General features: G+C 59.3%; 2 protein-coding genes across 2 annotated transcripts; one reads left to right on the forward strand and one right to left on the reverse strand.

Annotated features, from left to right (window-relative positions):
• Window positions 1-3748: 3748 nt before the first annotated feature.
• Window positions 3749-11549, reverse strand: PELI3 (pellino E3 ubiquitin protein ligase family member 3). Its single transcript, XM_075005267.1, has 7 exons — window positions 11335-11549; window positions 7791-7943; window positions 6906-7035; window positions 6506-6607; window positions 5848-6045; window positions 5119-5307; window positions 3749-4613 (listed from the first exon to the last, which is right to left on the reverse strand). The coding sequence occupies exons 2-7, from the start codon at window positions 7940-7942 to the stop codon at window positions 4047-4049; spliced, it is 1338 nt and encodes a 445-aa protein (XP_074861368.1). The 5' UTR covers window position 7943; window positions 11335-11549; the 3' UTR covers window positions 3749-4046.
• Window positions 11550-13757: 2208 nt separating this feature from the next.
• LOC142019062 (actin-related protein 2-like) lies at window positions 13758-23752 on the forward strand. The gene is made up of 9 exons (XM_075005419.1): window positions 13758-13864; window positions 18809-18919; window positions 19117-19332; window positions 19474-19546; window positions 20501-20637; window positions 21300-21449; window positions 21656-21801; window positions 22182-22314; window positions 22656-23752. The coding sequence occupies exons 1-9, from the start codon at window positions 13817-13819 to the stop codon at window positions 22824-22826; spliced, it is 1185 nt and encodes a 394-aa protein (XP_074861520.1). The 5' UTR covers window positions 13758-13816; the 3' UTR covers window positions 22827-23752.
• The last annotated feature ends 690 nt before the right edge of the window (window positions 23753-24442 follow it).

The following is a 24442-nucleotide window of genomic DNA, read 5'->3' on the forward strand; positions in this document are numbered from 1 at the left end:
GCTCACAGCAGAATTTAGCACTTTTCTAAAAAAATCCAACTTGCCCCAGACCCTTGGGAGGCCTTCCAGAGGGGTTGAACTCACAACCCTACTTTGTACAAGACAAATACTAACCACTGAGCTATCTCACAAAAACTAACAGTGTTAGTCATTAGGCAATAAGACTATTCACCTTATGTCAGGTCATTTAAAGCAGGGGTAAGATTTTTTTTTATGTTGGGCCCCATTTTTCATCACTGCAATTAGCCCCACCAAACTGTCTCTAATGTAATCCAAACTGATGAAAATTTCAGTTACATTCATATGAAAAAACTTTCAGCATGTGCAGTAAAATAAGCATGTAGCATGTAGAAACTTTATTAATCAGTATTTAAATCTGAAAAAAGATCTCATGTAACACTTTAAAGACTAACAAAATCTTTTATAAGGTGATGAGCTTTCATGGGGCGGACCCACTTCTGCAGATCTGGAAATAGTACTGAAAGTGAACTGGCATGATGAATATATAACAGCGAGATAGAAAACAAAATAAAACAACAACAGAAAAGAAAATATGAAAATTATTAAATTATTTTGTTAGTCTTTGAAGTGCTACATGACTGCTGGTTTGTTTTGTGAAGGTGTGGATAAACACGGCTACCTCTGTAACTGTATGCATGTGAATACACATACCTTAAAACAAGTAACATATTTCAAAATTTTAATGAGCTAGATGAGCCTGAGACCTAGCAGCCATTTGCGCTGCACCCCCTTATGAAATGTTATGCCCTCCTGAAGGGGCCTGCCCCGCACTTTGCACACCCCTGATTTGAAGGACACAGCATTTTTGCAAACAAAATACTTCCACCTGCTACAAGCTGGATTTGCATTGCCAACGGGAGAGGACGCCTGCTGATAATGAGCCATTTGCCATGGCAAAACTTTTCTGTCAGTGTCTGTAAAACACTTGTGAACCACATTGTCGTTTTTGGCAGGGTAGACAAAGCCTTAGATTGTAGGGTGCTCTGGAATAGGTCTATGTGTTCTGAGTTTGCACAGTGCCTAGCACAATGGGGTCCCTCCTGTGACTCAGCTTCTAGGCACTGTGGTAATACACACAGGGTGCCAGTTTGGTAGGATTAGGGGTGGGCTGCATTGACTGTGACAGAAGTTGTACTTGATTAAGGACTGGAAGATTTGCCCCTCCAAGTTTCTCTCAGGAAGAAGAGCTGCTCAGAGGTCCTGGGCCTGTTTATTTTCCTTTTCTGCCTGGAGTAGCTCTGACATACCTCAAAAAAAGTGTCAGTTTCCACCAACCTTAAAACATGAAGTTTTCTTGGTGTTTGATTTTAGCCTATTCTCCTGTGAACACTGCAACTTAGTCGCTGGTGCCTTGTGTTTAAGACCCTTCTGGCAAATAACAAGCCTTTGAACAGAAGTATTGCCAACTCTCTTGATTTTATGAGTCTCATGATAAGTATCATTTTCCTTAAAGCCTCAGCTCCTGGAATCAAGTGGTACGTGATTATTTCAGCCTTCATTCTTAAAGAAGCAGAAAGTTTCAAGCTCTTGTGGCTGTAGAGAAAGCTTCAAAATGTGATGCCAGTGCAACTTAAGGAATCAAAAGCTGAATGTAACATAAAAAGCACCAAATCTATTAATTTACATTATCTCACTATTTTAAAGCCAATCTCATGATTTTCAGTGACCCTGAGTCTTGATTTTTGCACATTTGGTATTGACATTATTATGAAAGTGACTTGAAAGTGTCAGCTTCACTACTGTTTAAAGTCATTTTCTGGTCTATTGTTTGTCGGGGTAACACAACTGGAGCCCCAGGTAACTGCAGTATAAACTCATGGGAACCTGCCCGAGTAGTATGTTGGCAAAAGTCACATGATCTCTTCTAAGGTCAGTAAGCTGCGGAAGAGAGATAGAAAGTCACCTGTATTTTTCTATAATTTGTTTCCATTCTTGTATTTGAGTTAGTAACAAAAGAGAATATACATTAACCTTTAAACTTAATCAGTGTTCTTTAAGTCACTTGCTACAACATGTCAGAACATGTTATATTATTGCTAAGTGAGTCCAATCTTTCTTTCTTTCTTTCAAATTAGATATTACTATCTGCCCGGAGCACTCTATGTAAGATTTCATATGGGGAAAAAATATTTTTTCGGGTGCCCAAGTAGCCTCTGCGTTCTCAGTTAAATTTGCCCCCTTAACAACATTTGAAATGGCATCTCTGCTGCCTGTAGGGGCGTGACAGACCCGGCTGGGCATATGCTTGGTCTATGTAAGCTATAAAAGTGTGGCCTTGCTTTGATCTGAATACCAGACAGTGCTCTTGGGGAAGGGGATGGTCTTTTGCCATATCCAGGCTGCTCCCAGCAGGAGGATGCCCTGAAATCAATCTGTTCAGCACCTGGCATATCAGGGCCCCAATTTCAGTCAGGGTCCATGCAGCACTGGGGATGACAAGTCTGTTCAGTGCCTGATACCCTGGGTGCTGGTTTGAGCCTCTCGCTGTTACAGAATAAACACACCACCCCCCTCGCCCTGAGGCATGCCGAGGCTGAGCCCAGGAGCCCTGGGTGTAAGGGCACCAGTGTCCCGTGTCTGGGCTAAAGGAGCAGCAGCTGTGCCAGCTTCAGGCTGGCAGACCACTCACTAACCTCTGTATGGCTCTGGCAAATAGGAAGCACCAGAGAGCCACCCACAGGTTAGTGTGGGCCACAGCAGGAGTCATTTGCCCCCCTAGCCCTCTCGTTCCAGAGCCTGAGCCATGGATTTCAAGGTCAGAAGGGGCCCTTCTGTCCCGTGTCACCCTAACTGCCAAAGTCCCTCCCCAGGCAGCTCTCTCAAGGACAAGTCTAGTTCACGGAGCTAGAAGAGAACTTGAGAGGTCATTGAGTCCAGTCCCCTGCACTTAGGGCAGGACCTACCACCATTCCTAATGGATTCTTTTCCCTTGCCCCAGGCCCCTAAGTGGCTCCCTCGAGGACTGAATTTGCCATCCTTCAGTTAGGAGGCTAATGCCTGAACCACTGAGCTATCTCTGCCCACTTACGTCAAACAGCCACCCCCGTGTTCCCGGCTGAATATGACCAGCAACAGCTCCTGGCCCTGGGTTCTGGCATGGCCTTTGTCTGTTGAATAGAGGAACCTCCAGCTCCCACAAATCCTCTCTCCCAGTAGCAGGGTGGAGAGACTGAGATTGAGCCTCAGGGTTTCCTGATGAGCTTATTCTCGTGGCTCCTCCCTAACTCACCGTGCTCCACAGCTGGGTGCGGGCTCCGCACTGCGCCATGGAGAGGGGACCTCCCCCCCGCTCAGCCACTCAGGACTGCCTTAGGCGCGTTTCCTCCAGGACTCCACATCCTTAGCCACTTCCTCTCCCAAGAGCTAAGCTGACACCACTGGCCCAGCCTGTGACTTGGGAGCCTTGGGCACTAGACTCAGAGACCCAAGGATCTGGGGTGTCTTTCCCAGAGAGCATCACTGCCCCGCTCTCCCTGCTGCAGGGGCACTGTCTGGGAAAACAGCCCACGGGGGGGCACGCCCTGGGCCCAGCTGGTGTGGGGATGGATACCGGGCCGGATGGCCGCTGACGAGGGTGGTATAAGAAAGTGAAGTCCATTAGAACCAGGGGCTGGTGAAGGGCAGTGAGGAGATGGGGATGGGCAGGGCGGGAGGCAGGTGGGGCTGTCTGGGGGCCGGCGGTAACTGACACACGCATGCACCCTGGTTTGTCTTTTCAGATCGTCCCCGCAGGGTTTTTGGCTGTTTTATTGGTCACTCTCAGTCCATGGGCACCCCCGCTCCTGCCCTTCCCCCACTCTGCCCACACGCCACGGCACATCCCTTGCTCCAGCCACAGACCTCACCACACACACGCACTTTGGGCACAGGCTCCTCCTCCACGCCTGCCCCTATTCAGTCCGCGGCCGCTGCCAGGCCCCTCGGCTCAGTCCGTGGGTGCCACCCCTGCTGAGTCCCCAGGCCCCGTCACATCCCATCTGCTCCGTCCATGTCTCCCACCGCGTCCCTCTGCTGAGCTGACAGGCTCAGTCCATGGGGCCCTGAAAGATGAGGCGCACGAATCCCCGCTCGCCCGTGAGCCAGGTGCCGCAGAAGGGGCAGGCAGCGTGAAAGGCGTGCGTGCCATGGGGCAGCGGGATCTGGGCCCAGTACTGCACAGTCTTCTGGGAGCAGACGTGGCCGCAGGGGCAGAAGGCGTGGGTGGGCCGCCCTGCGTCCAGGTACAGCCCGGCCTCACAGCCCAGCCAGAGCGGCACGTAGGGCCCGGCCCGTCGGCACATGGGGCACTCCCGCTCCAGGCCCCCCTTCTCCTTGCGGAAGCCCCAGTTGTGGTAGCCGTGGACGTGGCCGCAGTTGACGTAGACCCAGGGCTGCTGTTTGTCCACGGCGCCGCGCTGGGCCAGGCTGGGGAAGGCCAGCGTGTTGAAGCCCACGGGACACTGGGGGCGGGCGGCATTGGTCTCCTGGCGCAGCGCCTCCAGCTGCTTGAGGGTGGGCGTTAGCAGCAGCCCCGCTGTGGTCCGCCACAGCAGTGTGGCCCCGCACAGGTCGATGAGTGAGCCGTCCTGCAGCACGTTGGACTCGGTCGGCACCTGCAGGACATGGGAGTCAGCGGAGGGGAGCCGAGCGGGTCAGGTCGCATGGGGCACCGGGAAAGGGGGAGGTCAGGCTGGAGGGGTGGCCCAAGGGAGGGAGAGAGCCACTCCAGGCAGGAGGGGGGCAGCAAGTTGAAGGGGTGTTGGGAAGGGATCGCCAGGCCCTGGGATGGGGAGGGGGCTCAGGCTGGGGGTTGGGAGGGGTACTCCTGAGAGGACATCGGGCCAAAGGGCTGGGGGGTTGTTCCAGACCTGGGGATCCCTCTGGGAACTGAGACCATCTTTGGCTGGTCGAGGGAAGTTCCCCTATGACCAGCATGGGGACTGGGGCCTCCCACAAACCCCCCTAGCTAGGTGTGCAGGGTCCCCCCCAGGCAGGAGTCCCCTGGAGGGCTACAGGGGGACTCCCTCTGGCAGTGCAGTGGACAGGGCCCCCAGCAGCTTGCCCCAGTGCAGGTTGGAGGCCCCTGAGGCAGTGCAAGGAATGGAGGGCCCCACGTACCAGCTTCCCCCTCTGCTGCGCAGAGCGACTATCCCGCAGGGCGTACACATTCCCGCACACCGAGATCTCGCGCCAGACGCCGGGTGCTGAGTCCTCACTGAAGCCCCCTGTGGGGTGCATCACCAGCACCCCATTGGTCGTCAGCCCATCCATCAGCCCATCCGGCGTCCGCCACTTGGCCGCCCTCTCCTGCCAATGAGAGCAGCTGGGCGTCATAGAAATGTATGAGGAGTGGGAGGGGCCACTGTCTACAGCTCCTCCCTTGAATCCCTTTGGACCCAGGTCCTGTCCCACCCAGCAGAGAAATGTCCCCTTCCTTCCCCATGCCCAACACATGCACCCAGCACCCCCAGGACCCAGACTCTCCCATGGGCCCCAGCCCCCTGCATTATTTCCAGTGACCCAGGGCAAGGGCACCCCTTGCCATCTGCTCCCCAGAGCTCAAACCTTGCTGTCCTCCAGGCTTTGACTCCATCCACCTGGAAGAAGACCCCTCAGATCCCTCAGCCTCAGAGTACCAGTCTGGGCCATCACCCTGCCCGCCTCCCCACTCCGGGACTTCCTGGGAGTTCACAGCCACAGAGAGCAGGGACCTCAGGCCCCTGCTTCTCTGAACAAGTGCCCTGAGGACGAGCTGCCCTGGGGTTGGAGTGTCCCACTCCCTGCCCCAAGCCAGCCAGTGCCCTGGAGAGGGGAGGTCCCCTCTCGACACTGTCAGGACTCACTCACTCCAAGGAAGATGTTGCGCGAGGAGTCGAAGCCCGCAGCGTAGATCCGGGCAGTGTAGGGTGGGCTGCGCTCACAGATGATGCGGCAGGCGTAGCGGGAGATGGTGCTTTGGGCCGACTGCCCCTCGCTAGCGCACCCGCCCCCTGGTGCCGTGTCCGTCACCACAAAGTCAATCATGTTCTCCGTGGAGCGGCCGATCTGTACAGACATTCGCTCTGAGCCACCAGCTTCCTCCTGCCCCCTCTGGGCTGAGCTGGGCTGGACTGGGGAGGCGGTTTATACAGGCGTCCTTCCCCCCTGAGATGCAGCCACCTCTGGGGCAGGGCATGGGGACCGCACAGCAGCAGTGCCCAGCAGTCTAGGGCTGGATGTGAGTGAGAACTGCAGGCGCAGGGAGCCCAGAGAGGCAAAAGGGGATCCACAGAGTGAGTCAGCGGTCGGCTTGGAAAGGCCAGAGAAGGGCTCTGATGGGCACAAAGGGGAAGCTCTAGGCAAGCCTGGGCTCCCAGCCTGGGCTGCCTGAGGTGGCCGCAAGGGGGCGCCCTGACCCCTGCCTGGGTTAAGCCGTGCTGGAAGGGGCAGTGGCTGAGCTCAAGCACCATGAGCCAGTGGCCAGGCGTGGAACAGGCAGTGCATTCGGGCAGCTGTGGTGCGGTACCTGGAACATGTCAGTGTCGCAGTCGTGCGTATACTCCACAATCACCGAGTGGCTGCGAGACAGCGTGTAGGAGATGCTGTGCTGGCCCTTGTTGCTGAGCGCCTAGAGGAGCAGAGCGCAGTACCTGAGCCAGATGGCACCAGCGCCACACCCCTCCCCGCCCCCCCTCAGCCCCCGCGAGCCAGCCAGTCCCTTTGCCCCAGGGCTGAGGCCCCTGAGAGGTGAAAGTGTCTGCATCCCACACCCTGTCCCCCCTCCTGCCCTGCAGCAGACAACCCCCAGTGCTGTGTTTACGTACACGATCTCCCCTGGGGGGGTCACGGCTGGCAGCAGCAGGACTGCCTGGGAACCCTGCTGCAAGCCAGGCCCATGTGGCAGTGGTTGCAGGAGCACAGCTCACCTTGGAGACAAGGGGGGTGGAGATGTGGTGTATCACATCCGGTTTCACCCCATTGGCCTTCGGCCTCTTGTAGAGCGCGATGCGGCTGCGGCGTCGGCCCTTGTCCCCACTGGCCAGGGAGCCATTGTACCTGTGTGGTGGGGGGAGATAGTCCCATACAGACGCTTCCCCTCTCCCCACCCCGCACCACCGTCCCCTCCTAAGCCAGCACAAGCCCACCCAGCTCCCCCTCTGCCAGAAACTCCCCTCTGGGGCCCAGGATGGCAACACATACAAGAGAAACCAGCTGTCTGGGCAGTGCCAGATCCCTCCTCTGGGGCCAGCACAGCAACTCCAATGAGCAAAGATTTCTGGGGTAGCCAGCAATGGGCCTAGGAGCCCAGATCATCCTGTGTCCCAACTGGCACCTTAGCAAAAGGAAGGTTAAACAGTGTTTATAAGGTAAGCAATTGTCTCAGCACCCCCGGTGCTGACAGCTGCACAGACACACCCCAAGAGAGTATCTGGCCCCACGAGCTCACAGTCTGAATAGTCGAGGAGCATGAGGGGAAACTGAAGGTCTGGGAAGGGATGGGACTCACCCAACGTCAGTGGCAGACCTGGGAATAGAACCCTGTTAGTCTGAGTCCTGGCCAGGCAAGGTGACCAGTCCAGCTGGATCTGCGTTACCAGGAAGGGCTCATGTTTGCCCCATCCCTCATAATAATCCAGCCTTTGCTGTGCCAGCACCTGAACAGACCCTACAATAACAAACCATTATACATACCCAGCACCCCTGGAGATGCTACAAGCTGGCCTGCACAGCCTCACTACTCCTAGAGACTCTCAGTTAATAAACCAACCTGCATTACCCCTACTCAGGTCTCATCCCTTGGCCGCACTCACCCCAGCACAATGAGCTCCCCATACTTCACAGCCTCTTTGCTCAGGAGGGAGCCCTCTCCAGCAGAGGGGAAGATCCGGGAGCCCTTGGGACAGGATCGCCGGAGATCCAGGGACTGGGAGCTGACGGCCTCGGGACTGCTTTCAAGAACCATCCTTCAGAGAAAGCAAAGGGGCAATCAATGCAACCTGGGGCCTAGATCCCATCCATCCTTCCTTCCTTCTATCTATCCATCCACTCTTCTCTCCATGCATCCTTCCTTCTATCTATCCATCCACCCTCCCGTCCATCCATCCATCCCTCGACACCCCATCTAGCTGTTGTTTCAATGGTTAATTATCTTCACTGATAAAAATTAGCACTTTATTTCTACACAGCTTCAACTTTCAGCCCATGGGTCTCCCATGGCTCTCGTTATATCTTTGGCTGCCAGGGGGAAGAGGTCTCGATGCTCACCTTTCTGTCCCTTGTGGAGGTACTTCCAGATAGGGATCAAGTCACCCCCCTCACCTTCTCTTTGTTAAACTAAACAGATTGTGCTTCTCGACTCTCTCCCAATGAGGCCGGTTTCCCAGCCCTTTAATTGTTCTGGCAGCTCCTCTCTGATCCCCTCTTATTTATCAGCCTCTGTCTTGCACTGTGGGCACCAGGACCGGATGCAGGATTCCAGCAGTGGCTCACCAGTGCCAAATATGGAGCCACTAGCCCTACTCTGGTGTAAGACTGCTCTGTTCACACATGCCAGCATCACCTTAGCCCTTTTGGCCACAGAGTCACACTGGGAGGTCATGTTCAGCTGATTCCCAGCTGTATTTGGAGAGGGGTAGGTGTTGAGGGGTCCCAAACACATGGCAGGTAAAGTGTTAACCTCTCCACCCCTTTCTCCTCTTCCCTCCCGTGTCCAACAGGAACAAAGACCCGACCAGCCCAGGACTCTGCCCCCTCCGTTGTCCATCACTGGCCCCAGCTCCCCATCCTGATGTTGCTATCACAAGGCCCCAAACACTTAAGCTCCTCTTGTCACCATGGCAACACTCCTGAACTCTCCCAACCCAATGTTACCATGACAACACCCCGATTTCTGACATCCGCTTGTCACCATGGTGATGCTCCAGACCATAACAACCCTATTGTTTCCATGGCAACATTCCTGAACTGGCACCCCTGGCACCACAATGATATTTTAGATCTTTAATGCCCCTCCTGTTACCAGGAAAACTTTTCCTTCAGTTAGTTCCCACTCCCTCGTGCTGGATCAGAGGCAGCCCCCTAGAAGGGAAAAGCCCTGCATCCCATTCCATCTCACCCCCAAGCCAGCTGCTCCTGAAGGCCAAAGCTCTTCCTGCTCGGAGCAGCCCCTGTGGAGAGGCGTGGGTTGCCCAAGTGCAGCCCTCCCCCTGCAGTGGGACTCATGCCACACAAAGAGCCCAGCTCCCAGCTGGGCAGCGAAGCATAAACCAGGCAGGGGATCTGGGGAAGGGAGAAGGACGGGGAGTTTCCTCACTCACACTCCCTCAAGCAGCATAGGACTCAGGGATGCAGGAAGGGTCGGTGGGCTGTGGGGGCAGCTGATGCACAGCTGAGGACATGGAGGCACAGGATATGGTTAGCTAGGATCTCACTGGGTCTGACAGTGCAGTGCTCATCCCCCAGCCCAGGAACAGGAGAAGCCCATGGCTGGGAGGGATCAGAAAATCTACAGTCTGTTTTCTTCAGTCTGTACATGTCTGCAGGGGGGCAGAGACATCTGTTTTCTAATATTTCGTTATAACATCAGCCATCCAGACACACGCCTGATAGGACAAAAAAGACACTCCCAGGACCCCGCATGGACACCCCCAGCACCCCACATGGACACCCTCAGGACCCCACATGGAGATCCCTGGTACCCCACACGGACTCCCCCAGCATCCCACACAGATGGCTCACCAATCATCACACCCAGATGCCTCCAGCACCCCACAAGGACACCTCCTACAGCCAACATAGAAACCCCTGACACTCAATGCAGATACCTCTGGTATGGCACACAGACATCCCTGGCACACAGCACAGACAAACCCGGCACCCCACACTGAAACAACACACACAGACACACTTGTCCTGGCACACACACGCACACACCCCCGCCACGACAGCATGTCTAGCCAGCCCTTACCCACACACGTGCAGGATAATCATCATTCCCCCGTCAAAACAAGAAGCCAAACAACACCACCAAAACAACACAGCACAACAAGTCCTGGTGTCGTCACAGGGCGAGACATTCTAACTCAACAACAGCACAGACCTGTCCCAATACACACACAGGGCTGCAAGGGGCTTCCTCTGCATGCACAAGGACAACACAACCCCCTTTTCCCAAACACAAACAGGCAGGGCAGGGGCTCCCCTTCCTACTAACACATCGCCATCACACACCCCCACACATATACACTCCCCCAGGGTTGCCCTCCCACAACACAACCCTCTCACACACAAGCAATAGGGTATCCCTTTCCAACACAAGGCCACCACAACTCCCTCCCAGCACACAAAGGAGAAGGCTGAGTGTGCACTTCTCCTACACCAGCACAAGGAGAGGCAGGGGTGGTGGGGAGAGACACACACACAGGCCACAGGTGCAGGGGCGGATGAGGCTGCTGCAGCTGCTGGCAACATTTGCCTGGGAGCTGGGTGATCCCACCACCTCCTCCTGCCAGCCAGCCAGCCAGCAGCACCCCTGCGGGCACCCAGGGAGACGTCTGGTCCCCAAGCCACAGTCTGGGGGGGATTGGGGTGAGAGAGGGGGAACCAGAAGTGGAGGGGTCAGGAGTTAAGTGGCAGGTGGCTGCTGGGAGACAGGAGGGGAGCTGTGCGGGTGTCCCTGTCTGACCCTTTAATTTGAGTCTAACACAACATTGTGCAAAAGAGACACTCCCCTCACCTCCGGCCCACAACCGCCTGTGCGAGTGAGACAAGGAAGGGGAGTGATGGTGCAAGGAGATCTCATGGAGAAAGAGAGACAGATGGAGTGTCTGGGGACAGATAGAGAGTGGCTATAGGGCCCCGAAGGAGCAAAGGACAGATGGAGAGAGAGATTCAGGGCTGTGTAAGGAAGGATGGATAGAGGGACGGGTACAGGCAGCGGAGGAGGGATGGAGGGACGGGTACAGGCAGTGGAGGAGGGATGGAGGGACGGGTACAGGCAGTGGAGGGATGGGGAGACGGGGACGGGCAGTGGAGGAGGGATGGGGGGACGGGTACAGGCAGCGGAGGAGGGATGGAGGGACGGGTACAGGCAGCGGAGGAGGGATGGAGGGACGGGGACGGGCAGCGGAGGAGGGATGGAGGGACGGGTACAGGCAGCGGAGGAGGGATGGAGGGACGGGGACGGGGACGGGCAGTGAAGGAGGGATGGGGGGACGGCCACAGCCTGTGGCGGGAAGGACAGAGGAGGTGCCCTGGCTGCCACCGAGGTCTCCATCTCCCCCGCCGGGCTCTCTGCTTGTCCTTCCCCCATGTGACCCTCCGCAGCACCGACCCCCAGCCCCTGCCCCCGCTTACCCCTCGGCGCGGCCCCAGCTCCCCCGCAGCCTGGCTCAGCAGCCGCCTGCGTCGCGGCGCCAGGATGAATAACCCCGCATTGCCGCTGCTCCGCCGCCAGCGCTGGAGCGGAACTGCCCCCCCCCCGGGCGGGGTGCGAGTGGGGGAGACCCCGAGACCACCCCGGCCGCCCTCCGCCCCTCCCAGCCGGGCCCCCAGCCTCGCACAGGCAGGGATCCCCCAGCCGCGCGCGCGCGCGCGCGCGCACCCCCTGCCCGCAGCCGCTGCGTCACTGGGGGGGAAGGGCGGGGCGCTTGTGTTGCTCTGCAGGTGCGAGCGGGGATCGAAAAGGCTAGAAGTGGGGGGGGGGCGAGCTGGTCCGGGCGTGGGCGTGGGCATGGGCGGGGCGGGGCAAGCGGGCCCCGAAGCTGCTTAGAGGTGCCCTGGGCCTGAGGCCATGGGGAGGCGAGCAAGGGGAGGGGGTCGGAGCTGGGCTGGGGGGGACTGCAGCTGAGCTGAGCTGAGCGCAGGGGTGGGGCTGGGCGCTTGCTGGGGGGCGGGGGGTGAGAGTCTGAGCGCTGCCCCCCCTCCCCCCGCTCGGCGGGGACGCCCCTGCGGAAGTGGGGGGGGGTGACCCTCCAGAATCCGCACACTGAGCGCTCCCCGCCTGGGGCTGCCACACACGGCACGGGGGCGTGGGGGGCCCGGCCGCTGCCAACTTTTCACGGTGCCTCCGAGTGCTGTCGGCCGCCGGTAACCTTCTGTGCCCATTTGTAGGGGGAAGGTGGGGGCTGGTTCAGGGCCCGGGCCGGGCCCAGCCTTGTGCACTACCCCTGCCTCCTCCTGGCGCCCGGGCCACTTTTTCACTGATGCACAAGGGGGGCAGGTTTGAATGGCTACTGCCCCCCCCATGGACCATGACGGGGGAGGGCGATGAAAGGTGGGGGCGGGGCGCCGCCCTGAGCCTGTTCAGGGCATCTCCCCTCGCCCCTGGCTGGTGGGTGCCGGCCGGATGCTCAGGGTTCAGCTGATCCCGAGCTGGGGGCTGCGAAGGACTGTCCCAGGGTTAGACTGGCAGGACTCTGGAGCTTTTCACCTCCCTCTGCAGCAAGGGACGGGGCTGGAACCACCTGGGCAGGGCTCACCTCAGCGGGTCCCTGCCACTGCAGAAGCCTAGGGCATTGGGGGCCGCTCAGCCTCCCCCCTTCCTGCCTGTGGCTCACAGCAGCTCAGTCTGCGGAGGCTTCCAGCAGAGCTAGAGACGTTACTGGTCCCCTCTACTCAGCGCTGGTGAGGCCACATCTGCAGTACTGTGTCCGGTTCTGGGCTCCCCAGTGTAGAAAGGATGTGGATGTGCTGGAGCGGGTTCAGCGGAGGGCAATGAAAATGAGTTAGGGGCTGGAGCACATGACTTGTGCGGAGAGGCTGAGGGAAGAGTGAGGGGGGGATTTGATAGCCGCCTTCAACTTCCTGAAGGGGGCGCTAAAGAGGATGGAGCGAGACTCCGTGGTGACAGATGGCAGAACAAGGAGCAATGGTCTGAAGTTGCAGAGGGAGAGGAGTAGGTTGGATATTAGGAAAAACTCTTTCACCAGGAGGGTGGTGGAGCGCTGGAATGTGTTACCTAGCGAGCTTGGGGAATCTCCCTCCATCCCTGGAGCTTTATAAGTCTGGGCAAGTCCTGGTGGGGATGATTTCGTGCGGCTTGAAGCAGGAGGCGGGACTAGATGACTCCTGAGGTCCCCCCCCCCAGCCCCAGGCTGCTGTGACTCAAATACTTGGGCCTAACTCAAATCTCTGGGTCCAGCCCTGAGGCAACTAGGTGAGATCCTTGGCCTGTTAGCAGAGGGACATTAGTCTGGCCGAGCCATCGGCTTCTTCTGGCCTTAGGCACCAGGAGTCTAGGACACCCAGCGTCTCTGTGCACTGCTCTTAAGCAGCCACAGGCGCAGGGCTGGAAGGCGGTGCACACATTTCAGCTCCAGCCGGAGCCCACCTCTCCTAGGGTCCCAGCGCCCGGGCTCCAGCCCAACCCCGCAGCAGTTGTGCAGCTCTGCAACCCGAGCCCCACTGGCTCAGGCAAGGCAGATGGTTAATTGCTACCTTTACTCTCGCTGGGCCTCAGTTTCCCCACCGCACAGAGGGATCACGGCGCTGCCCCCTTGCAATAATAGGGGGCAGTGTAACTGAGGGGCGCTGAGCCCTTGTAATAACAGGGGGGCAAACCGGACTCCCACTGCGCCCCGTCATTCCCCGCCCCTGCGCTCGCTGCGCACATGGCCCCAAAAGAAGTTTTCCGGCGGAGCGGACGGAGCCCCCCGGACTTGGCCCTTCCCCGCACTCTTCTGACTCGCCCCAGCAGGGGGCAGCACCGCGCCTCGCAGGGCCTCCCCGCCCCCGCCGCGGCGCCAGCCCAGGATGTTACATCAGCGGGGCTGGGGGAGCCGGGCTCGGCGCTGCTTCCGCGGCTCAGACTGCTCCGGGCGGCGAGAGGCGGCGCCCCATGGACAGCCAGGGCCGCAGGGTGGTGGTGTGCGACAATGGCACGGGGGTGAGTGTGCAGCGCGGCCCCGCCCCTGCACGGGCAAGGGGGGGCGGGGGCCCCGGCCCTGAACCGGCGCAGCCTGGCTGTCCCGCCGGGTTTCGGTGGGGATCGGGTCCCCCCACTGACAGCGGGGCAAGAGCGGGGGATCGGGTCCCCCCCCACTGCAGCGGGGCAAGAGCGGGGGATCGGGTCCCCCCCACTGCAGCGGGGGGAGAGCTGGGGATCGGGTCCCCCCGCACTAGCAGCTGCCGTGATCGGCCCTCCCCAGGGTGCTTACAGGGCTTTTCCTCTTCCCCAGCGTGTGCTGCGGCATCCCCGCCTCTGCCGTGAGGAAGGGGGAAGTGGGGTAACTGGGGCAGTGTGGCCTGTGGGGGGAGGGGTGATTGCCCCTCGTTCCGGGTGGGCCAGCAGATCCGCTGGCCCAGCAGATCCGCTGGCCCAGCAGGGTTTTCATATTGGTGTTGGTCTGGATGGGGAAGTGGCCCCAGCCTCTTCCAGTATTGGCACTTCCTGCTTGCCCTGGCTGCTACCCGGGCCAGCTCCCTGCTGAGATCAGTGCAGCCCCAGAGCAGAGCCTGGGATGCTGACAACTGAGTCGTCTTTCCATTTGGAGAAAAATCCATTTCTGTTTCTGGTTTGCAAATGCAGCCTGAAGTCAAGCCCTTGCCGTCCCAGGCCCCCTGACTGTCCCACCAGGGCCCCTGTCCTGCCTGGTGATGCCCAGCCGCCAAGTGACAGTCCTGACCCTGCAGAGCTCACCACCTAAATAGACACCAGCTGGGAAGGGAAACTGAGGCAGGAGGCGGGACTTGCTGGAAGTCACAAAGCAGCTTGGGGCAGAGCCAAGGCTAGAAGCTGGGAATGTCAGCCTCCATCCTCCGCATCCCCTGACTCATCCCCTCTGCTGAACTGCTATGTGTGGCTTGAGTGTAGGCTGGGTACCACCTCTGCAGAGAGGGATGCATTCATACCACCAGATGCAGCAGTGGTAAGACCACCCCAGCAATGCTGTTTGCAGTCCTGGTGACCCCAGGCAACAATGATGCTGGTGCCTAGGCTGGTCAGACGAAGGGTGAGCCACTCTTACCAGAGGAGCTTGAAAGAGCCTCGTTGTTTTGGCTGGAGAAGGGCGCTGGTTGTTCCTACTACATACACAGGGGGAACCCCAGGGAGGGAGATGAGCTACTGGAGTTTGAGTTGGTGCAAAACCAAATGGGGATAAACTGGCCAGGGCTCAGCTGAGGCTAGAGGTAAGGAGGTGTGTGTCCCTCAGAGGAGGGAGGGGCTGGAACAACCAGAGTGGGTGGCAACCCCCCCCTCTGGAGCTGGTTTCTCTGGGACCAGGGGACACCAATAGACCTAGGAGCCCAGCAGGGCCTTCCAGTCTTGTCTGGCCCTGTAGAAGAGTGCGGTCCCCCTGGTACTTCCCCTGTGGGGAGCCGAGGGGCAGCAGTTCTTTCCTCACTACCTCCCCCTGCCCATGGTCCCTCCACCAGGCACAGAGTTCCCCTTCTCCTCACGCCCACCCAGCGAGCTCCCACCTCCATTCTACATCTCTGGGTACGAAAAGCCCACGTGGATGTTGTCCGCACCCTTATGCTGGATCTTTAGCATTTAACTCTAGGCCCAGTCGTCCTTATCCCCCTCTCAGAGTTCTCACACTGCTTCCCCAGGGGGCTGGCTGGGGGCCTCAGCCCACCTTCTACACTGGGGTCTGGGTGCAGACCCCTGATAGGTGCAGCCAAGCTCTGCACCCTCACATATCTTGTCCCTGTTTCCCTGGGCTCTGCTCAGGCATTAGGCTTTCTTCCAGTCCATCCTCAGCTCTGCTCTGGGCTCTGTAACAAACAGCAGCTTCCACGGCTTCTCCCCACAGATATGGGGCCTTGCTCTTGGGTGGGGTCAGCCACAGGAGCTTTCTTCAATCCACTGCCTCCTAGGTGTCCCAGCTTCCCTGTGCTGCTCAGGGGACTCATCTCCCCAGGGCAAGGACAGCAGAGTTCTTTCCACCGGCTCCTTTTTGTTCAGCCAGCTGGGCTGCTTCTGGCCATGCCCCCCCCCGGTGCACCCAGGTGCGTTAGGTGGTCTCTGAGGCCCACCTGTGTGGGGCAGACACCATTCCCATGGGCATTGCTTCGTCTTTCTGTAAAGTGCGCATGTGTCATGTACGTCTATAGCAAACTCAGTAAAAGTTTTCTGCAATGTTTCCAAGCGCAACCCTCCTTTTCACTTGCCTCCTTGGAGGATAAGATCCATGAGGTCGAGGCTGAGAGAGGACGATCCTGGTTCACACAGGCATTGAGCCTGTGGGGCTCACTGCCACTGGGCATTGTTGAGGCTGAAAACTCAGCAAGTGCCGAGAAGGGACTGGCCCTGTCTGAAGAGAAGCAGCATTGGCAGAGTTGGAATTGTTGATGCTGACACCACAGGGCAGGGAGATGAACCCTCAGGCCCCAGGGCGTGAGCTGATCTGTACCCGCTAGTGAGAGAGCTGGGGGAGGCTATCGCAGGAGGGGCACAACTTCCACTGGCCACATCCAGGGCATCGGTCGCTGTCAGGGCCAGGGGTCCAAGGAGATGGGCCTCAACTCTGAGCCAGTTGGGCTCTTCCCGTGTCTCGTGAGTTCTGCCGGTTAACAGCTGCGCTTTGGGGTCGGCAGGGGACAGGGTTTGTCGGAAGGCTCTGCACCCTGGCTGTTCTCACAGGGCCCCGGTCTCGGCGGTGGGGGCTCTGTAGAGGTCCCAACATAAGGGGTCCCAGTTCAGCTGGCAGGAAGCAGCTCTGTGCACTGCCAAACATGACGTGGGCCCTGATCTCGGTCAGGGTCTGGGCAGCACCTGGCATCATGTGGCCCTGATCTTGGTTGGGGTCTGCACAGTGCCTGGCATGACAGAGCCCTGCTCAGGGTCAGGGTCTTGGCAACTGCCCTGCATGACAGGGCCCTGATCTCAGACTCCGTCTGGGCAGTGCCCAGCACAGTGGGGCCCTGATCTCAGTCGTGGTCGGGGCAGTGCCCTGCATGATGGGACCCTGAACTCGGTGGGAGACTCAGCAGTGCCCAGGCCAGTGGCAGCCCTGCCCACACTTACTGACACAGGGCTTAAACGGGCGGTATTTTGTAAATGAAACATGAAGCAAAACCGCCTTTGCAGGGAGGACCCCAAGAGGGAGCTGGCATCAGAAATGAGATTTCTCCGTAAGGGCTGTTGCTTCAGAGGCCTCAGCCATGCAGAGTCCATAGCCAGAAGGGGAGAGTGCCTGGAGATACAGGGCACGGCCAAGAGCGACAGGGCCAGAGGGGAAGTGCCTCTTGTCTGCCGGCTGCCTCTGCAGGTGCCTCTCTGCTGGTGCGAGTGCATGGCTTGTGCGAGCAGAAACAGGCTCAGCTCTCACATTTCCTCTTTCTCCACATCCGCTGGCTGACTGCTGGGTTTGTGCTCTGCAGCGGGCGGGGCCAGAGTGCCGGCGCTTTGGCCGTGATCGCCTGGGCCTGCTGCTCAGCCTGAGGCAGACTCTACCTGCAACCTGCCTGCAGTGGCAGAGCGCTCCGCTGCCTAACGTGGGAAGCAAGGAATGTAGAGTGCAACTTACGCTGCTCAGAGGGTGTAATGGGTTCATTGGCTGCCACGCCCGGCGGGGCCAGTCCCCTGGGGGTGAGATGAGAGGACCAGGCCCTAATTAACTGGCAGAGCTTGCCGGCCCTGGGTGTGCTGGAGGCCAGGCTTGGAGAGGTGGCTGGGTAATGAGATCCTCCGCAGTCAGGAACAAAAGTGAGCAGTGTGCTGGAGTGGGTAGCGAGGGCAGGGCTGGGACCGGGGACAGCTGGGTTCTCCTTGTAGCTAAGCCACCGACTTGCTGGGCAGGGCCTTTCCCCTCCAGTCGCTTGGCTGTTAGGGTGGAGTTGTTCAGGTCAGGGAGTGTTTCTCGCTGTGTGGCTGTGCAGTGCCTGGCCCAGTGGGGGCCCTGTGCTCACACTTCTGCTCTGGCTTCTCCAGCACACAGTGAGCGCCCCAGGGAGCAACCTGCCCCGTTTAAAGGGACCTTATCTTTGTCCTTTACCAAGTTTACAGGGCCTGTAGGCACTACCCTAATACTCCTAATAGCAGGGCACACACATCTCCCTGAGTGGGGTGGGGGGAGTTATGCTGGAGCAGCTCCCTGCCGTGGCTGGGGGATGGGGAGCGAGGGGTTGATGAGTGTGTGCAAATGCAGAAGTGTCACTTCCTCTAAACTCTGCGCTGAAGGTTACTTCCCTCCACACGTACAGGAATAAATTGCCGAGGGTGGTTGTAGGATCTCCATCACTGGAGATACTTAAGGACAGGCAGGATCTTGGCCCTGCCATGAGGGCAGGGGACTGGACCTGAGGTCCCTTCCAGAGCTGGTGTTCGATGATTCTGTGGCTGGGGGTGGGCAGTTCTCGCCCTGCATATGCATGTAGCACCTCTCGCTGGCCTTTGGGGTGCACGTGGGGTGGGGGTAAGGACAGCCTGGGGGGCTACTGGATGCAGGTTTTTGCAGCTGTTCTGCTCCCTCCTCCCAGGGATGGTGGCTGTGGCTCAGGGCAGGGCCTGGAGTGGAGGGGTTGGGGTTGGGGAGGAGGCTGAGGAGAGAAATGCTGCAAGGGTTTAGAGAATGATGTGTCTGGTGACCACCTCCCAGCCAATACTCAGGTGCTCCCCCCGCGCCTTACCAGCGGGCCCAGCTAGCTGGGATCCCCCACCTCAGAACAAAGGAAATTGGGTCCTGCAGGTGTTGTGAGGATAACAGGGCTAGCCAGGGGGCCCAATGTGTCTTCCTGCTCCCTCTAAGCAGATGAGGGGAGGAATGGGGCAGTTCTGCCCCCAGCGTGGCTCGTTGCCCAGGCCAGGGGGGATCTTGAGTGGCTGGGTGGGCGTAGACTGGTGCGGGGGGTAATCACCTAGTTCATCTTTCTCTCTCCTTCTCAGTTTGTTAAGTGCGGCTTTGCTGGCTCCAACTTCCCTGAGCACATCTTCCCCGCGCTGGTCGGGCGCCCGATCATCCGCTCCACCGCCCGCGTGGGCGACATCGAGATCAAGGTCAGGGGCTGGGGGGCAGCAGGGGGGAGTCCCACAGGTCTCAGTAAGGGGGACTTGAAGGGGAACCTTCCCGTGGGGGGAGAGCACCGCTAGCAGTCGGAGGGAGGGCTCCTCCCTGGCAGAGAGGGGCCCTGGCCCCCGGTGGGGGAAGGCCAAAGTGCTGGTGTCTGAAATCGCCCACCCCGCCCCACCCCCAGGACCTGATGGTAGGGGATGAGGCCAGCGAGCTGCGCTCCATGCTGGAAGTGAACTACCCCATGGAGAATGGCATCGTGCGCAACTGGGACGACATGAAGTACCTGTGGGATTACACCTTTGGGCCGGAGAAACTCAACATCGACCCCCGCAGCTGCAAGATCCTGCTCACCGAGCCCCCCATGAACCCCACCAAGAACCGCGAGAAGATAATTGAGGTTAGGCTGGGCTGGGGGGCTGGGGTTGGCAGAGCTTGAGGAATGCGCTCGGGGGATCACCAGCCTGGCATAGCGGGGGCAGCAGGCTGGCGCTGATGGGCGTCGGCCGGGTTGTGCCCACGCTTTCTCCTCTTCCCCCAGGTGATGTTTGAGACGTACCAGTTCGAAGGTGTGTACATCGCCATCCAGGCTGTGCTGACGCTCTACGCCCAAGGTGAGAAGAGCAGGTGTGGGGGCTTGGAGGGGGAGGTAAGGGATGGAGGGAGAGGGTAGGGCAGGTGTGGGGGCAGGAGGGCAGAGGAGGGAGAAGTACAGGGAAGGCAGGGCAGGGGAGTAACACTTGTCACTGGGAAGGTGGGGTGGAGTGATACAGGCCAGGCGAGATGATCTGACAGTCCCTTGAGGGACTGTGAGTGGCTGACAAGGCATTGGGCAGGGGCCATGGGGACGTCTCAAAGCACAGGGACAGGCGTTGCACCCAACTATTGAAACCAAGGAGGCTCCAACTCAGTCACTTCTGAAACTGGGTCTCTGGCCCATGAGTTGCTCAGGTGCTTTTGAAAATTGCCTGTCACCGATGCACTGCATCGGCCCCCGGCACTGCAGTGGGCCAGCTGCCCTTTGGGAAGGAGCCCCCAGCAGGGCCAGAGCTGGAATCCAGCTGGACAAAGAACAGGCAGCGCAGCAGGGGGTGGAGGAGAAGCTTTGTGCACTGCAACCCCGAAGGGGCTCAGAACTGGGAATGCAAAGGATTTGAGCATGGGATAACACTGCAGCGGGCAAAGAGGGCAGGATCCAGGGTGGTAGATACTGAGTCGGGACATCTGTTTCCCACCCCATCATTAGTGGAAGGCAAGCAGGCTTACTCCCAGCCAATCAGAGGGGAAGATTTCCCACCTGAAGCAGTGCTAGCCTGGGGAACTCACCCCCACGGGATGTCCCGCAAGCTAAGCTGAGCTGAGCAGGGTTTGGGAGGGAAGTGCAAGCAGACAGCAGGGGAGCCTGGCTTCAGGAGGGCAGGCAGGGGACATGTCTCCTCTGAGCATTTTATTTCCTGTTTGTGTCACTGTGCCCCTGAAGTGGCCAGTCCTGGTGCCTCTGGAGGCAGGCTGCCAGGGGAGGTGGGCCCTTTGCCTCTCAGCACTGTAGCCCTCCTCTCCCCTTTCAGGCCTGCTGACGGGGGTGGTGGTGGACTCGGGGGATGGCGTGACCCACATCTGCCCTGTCTATGAGGGCTTCTCCCTGCCCCATCTCACCCGGCGGCTGGACATTGCAGGACGAGACATCACCCGGTACCTCATCAAGGTGAGCTGTGGGGGGGGGGTGCCTCAGACCGGCTGGCTGCGGTCGGACTGCCGGGAGGGGAATCCACGCCTTGGGCTCTCGGATGTTCCAAGCAGCTCAGAACCTCCACAGAGTCCAGCCCCCGTTCTAAGGGGCGAGGCCTCTGCCCCCAGCCAGACCCCTGCCTCAAGGCTGCTCCCTGGGCCCAAGCCTCCCTCAGCACCTTCCTTTTATAACCATGCAGCCTCTGCTGTCAGGTGACACCCCCCTGCACCAGGTGCGCCCATCCTGGCCAGGCGACCCTGCTGACCAGGCTGCCTCTCCCCCCGTCTCCCTCACCACCCGGCTCTCCTGGGGGGCTGGAGCGAGCCTGGTTCTGTGGCTGAGCATTTCCCCTCAGTGATGTTCTGTTGCCCCTTTGCTGCTGGCCTTGGGGATCTCCACCCGCCGTGGGGGCCAACAGGGCGTTGCACAGGTGAAAGGCGGCTGCAGCTGCCAGGCAGCGTCCTGCATGGAAGGAGCCAGGCAGTGAGTTCCCCTCGTCCTCCCTGGTGGCCAGAGCAGGAGGCAGGACCTTTACCAAAGTGAGGAGGGTCCCAGCAGCTCCTGGAACTGTGGTTCCCCCTCTGGCAGCTCGGGGTCCTGCAGGCTCCCCCGATGACACTGTCTCCCACTACTGGCAGCTCCTGTTGCTGCGGGGTTACGCCTTCAACCACTCCGCGGATTTCGAGACGGTGCGCATGATGAAAGAGAAGCTTTGCTATGTGGGGTACAACATTGAGCAGGAGCAGAAGCTGGCTCAGGAGACCACAGTGCTGGTGGAGTCTTACATGGTGAGGGCATCTCTCTGCTCGGTGGATGGCTGGGTCATCTGGCGGGCATGGTGGTGACCTTAGACCAGTGAGGCACCAGTGAGGCTGGGAGTTAACGCTCCCTGGGGGTGCCTGGGGCACATCTCCCATGAGAAGCAGTCAGCTCAGGTGCTCTGCAGACTCCGGCAGTGGTACTGACTTCCTTTCCCTCTCTGCCCTCCCCACAGCTGCCCGATGGGCGTGTGATCAAGGTGGGGGGCGAGCGGTTTGAGGCCCCCGAGGCCCTGTTCCAGCCCCACCTCATCAACGTGGAAGGCGTAGGTGTGGCTGAGCTGCTCTTCAACACCATCCAGGCAGCTGATATCGACACCCGGTGAGCAAAGCAGGGAGAGGTGGAGTCCAGAGCCCCACTCCTGGGCTACTGTGAGGGGCCAGCAGGCCTGGGAGGCAGGACCATTGGTGGGGATTTTGTATGCGTGTGTGTGAGAGCACAAGTAAGGGAGGTGATGGGACGATGGGAGAGTGGAAGGTTCTTGGTGGTGATTGGAGGGGGAGACCCTATGGCATTGGGGGGGTGAGTGGAGACAGTCAGTGGGCTAAGACAGTTGGGCAGATTCTGGGCCATGTTCTATGGGGCCTGTGTGGGGAGCTGGGGGTTGGGATGGTGAATGGGAGTCTAAGGGGTGCAGGGGGGGTGAGCTCCCAGGACCCCTCACCTGGAGCATTGTCTGTCTCCATCCGTCCCTCTCCCAGGCCGGAGTTCTACAAGCACATTGTGCTGTCAGGCGGCTCCACCATGTACCCGGGTCTGCCCTCCCGGCTGGAGCGTGAGATCAAGCAGCTCTACCTGGAGCGGGTGCTCAAGGGTGACGTGGAGAAGCTGTCGGTGAGTGGACACCATGTGGGGTGTATGGACATTGTCCCCCTCAGACCCTAGCAAAAGGCAGGCGGTCCACAGTGCCTTCCCTGGGTGGGACGGGCCAGCTCAGCTCCCCAGTGCTACCCACAATCCATTGCAACCGCCCTGCAGGGGGCAACGCCGGGGTTCAGAATAGCCCCTCTGGCCTGAAAATCCAGGGGTGAAATTCTGTCCCCACTGACCCTGTCATTGAGGGCAGTCGTGCTCCTGCCATCACCTAGGGGGCGGAGCCTCTTCTGCTGGCTGCGGGTTTGCAGTGGCAGGTGGGGGTCCCCCTTGTTAATAAACTGGTCTCTTCACCCCTGCAGAAATTCAAGATCCGGATCGAGGACCCGCCACGGCGGAAGCACATGGTGTTCCTGGGTGGCGCCGTGTTGGCCGACATCATGAAGGACAAGGAGACCTTCTGGCTTCAGCGGGCCGAGTACTTGGAAAAGGGGACCCGCATCCTGGAGAAGCTGGGGGTCACTGTACGATAGGGCCTCCCCCGCCCAGTTCAGCTGCCCTGTCTCTTAACCTCTTCCTCCCTGCCAATATCGCCTTGATTCTGCCTTTCTCGCGGGCTGACCAATCACAGGGCTTCTTTGGGGAACACTTTTTTTTTTCCAGGGTGTGGGAGGGAAATAATCATGGGGGTCGGGGTTGGGTGGGCAGAGGGAGGATGAACCTCTTTCACAGACCCAGGGCAGTACTGGTCTCCATCCCCGAGCTCTGCCCTGGCCTAGGGAGTGACGTCTGTCCATCCCTCCCGGGCCATGCCGCCCTGCAGCCGCCCACTTGAGGCAGGAGAGGGTGGCGGTCAGACAAGGCTGTTTTGGGCTGGATATCTGGGAGATGCCCCTGCTGGGGAGGGTTCAGTGAGGCCAGGGAGTCCCCCCACCCCACCCTCACCCTGACTAGCTAAGGGGGGAATGTGCTGTAGGGACCAAGGGGAGGGATCAGCTGTGTCCCTCCCCCCATGGGATCAGCCCTGGGAAAGCAAATAAGAGAGTGTTGGGGGGGGGCTTGATGGGAGTAATAAGGGGATCAGTGACACCCCCCAGCATCAATGACAACAACCTGGATTGAGGGGAGCGAGTGTAGCCAGGTTCAGGGGGTGGGACCCCCGCTAGCCCCACCCCCTTCCCAAGCACATAGCCCCCTGCTGGCAGGAGGGGGATATTCACCAGCTTTGCTGGAGCCTGATTCCTGTGGGTGGGGAGGAGGTTTCTTTCCATTCCCCCTTCTCGCCACACTGCAGTGCTGGGGGGCAGGCACGGGGAGGTGTTTTCTGGGCCTGGGGCAGGATTCCCATGCTCCGTAGCCTCTGGATTGGATGTGGGGGATGATACCCCTCCCTGTGCCACCACCACAATCTGTAAATGGGTTTTTTTACCCTGGTTTTTAAATTTTTTGCTTCTTCGTGTGTCTGACTCCTGTGCCTCTGCGGAGGGGGGCGGGGAAGGGTGGGTCCCAGATCTGCTTGAACCACAGGCTGGCTTGGGGAGAGGGGGGCGGGGTTCCTGTCCTGTGGCCCATGAGCAGAGGGGGGACATAGCAGCCCTGTGCCTTGAAATCTGAGTCTGGCCTCCCTGGGGAATCTACCCCTATTGGCAGGAGTCAGGCCTTGGCGTGGGTGCCCTGCTCCCTCCATACACTTAACAGGGACTTCCGGGGGAGCTGTGGTGCCAGCCCTAGTGCTGCCCGGTGGTGGGCGTGAGGCATTGCCAGCTCTGTGACTCAGCACCCCAGGCTTGTCTCCCAAAGACCTTTTCAAGAGTGTGATCAAGGGGCAGGGGCTGGTTTTTCTGATTCTTGCCACCCTCAGCCATTCGGCCATGGGACAACTGACCCCTGCTGGGGTGGGGGTGAAACTGACTGGTGGAGGGGACCTCCCTTCATATAGGAGAGGCTGGGGTCCCCTCCTCTCCTCCCACTCCACGCTACACACAGGGGCCTGGGGTCTATGTGGGAATGGCAGATGTGTGACTAGGTGCCTGGGTTCTATCCCTGGTCTGGGGTCCGGGGGAGCGGGAGAGGGGAGTGAGGTGTAGCAGTTAGAGGCAGGGAGCCAGGCCTCCTGGGTTCTATCCCCCGCTCTGGAAGGGTCTGGGGG

This window comes from Carettochelys insculpta, chromosome 11, assembly GCF_033958435.1.
Source record: "Carettochelys insculpta isolate YL-2023 chromosome 11, ASM3395843v1, whole genome shotgun sequence".
Taxonomy (NCBI): Eukaryota; Metazoa; Chordata; order Testudines; family Carettochelyidae; genus Carettochelys; species Carettochelys insculpta.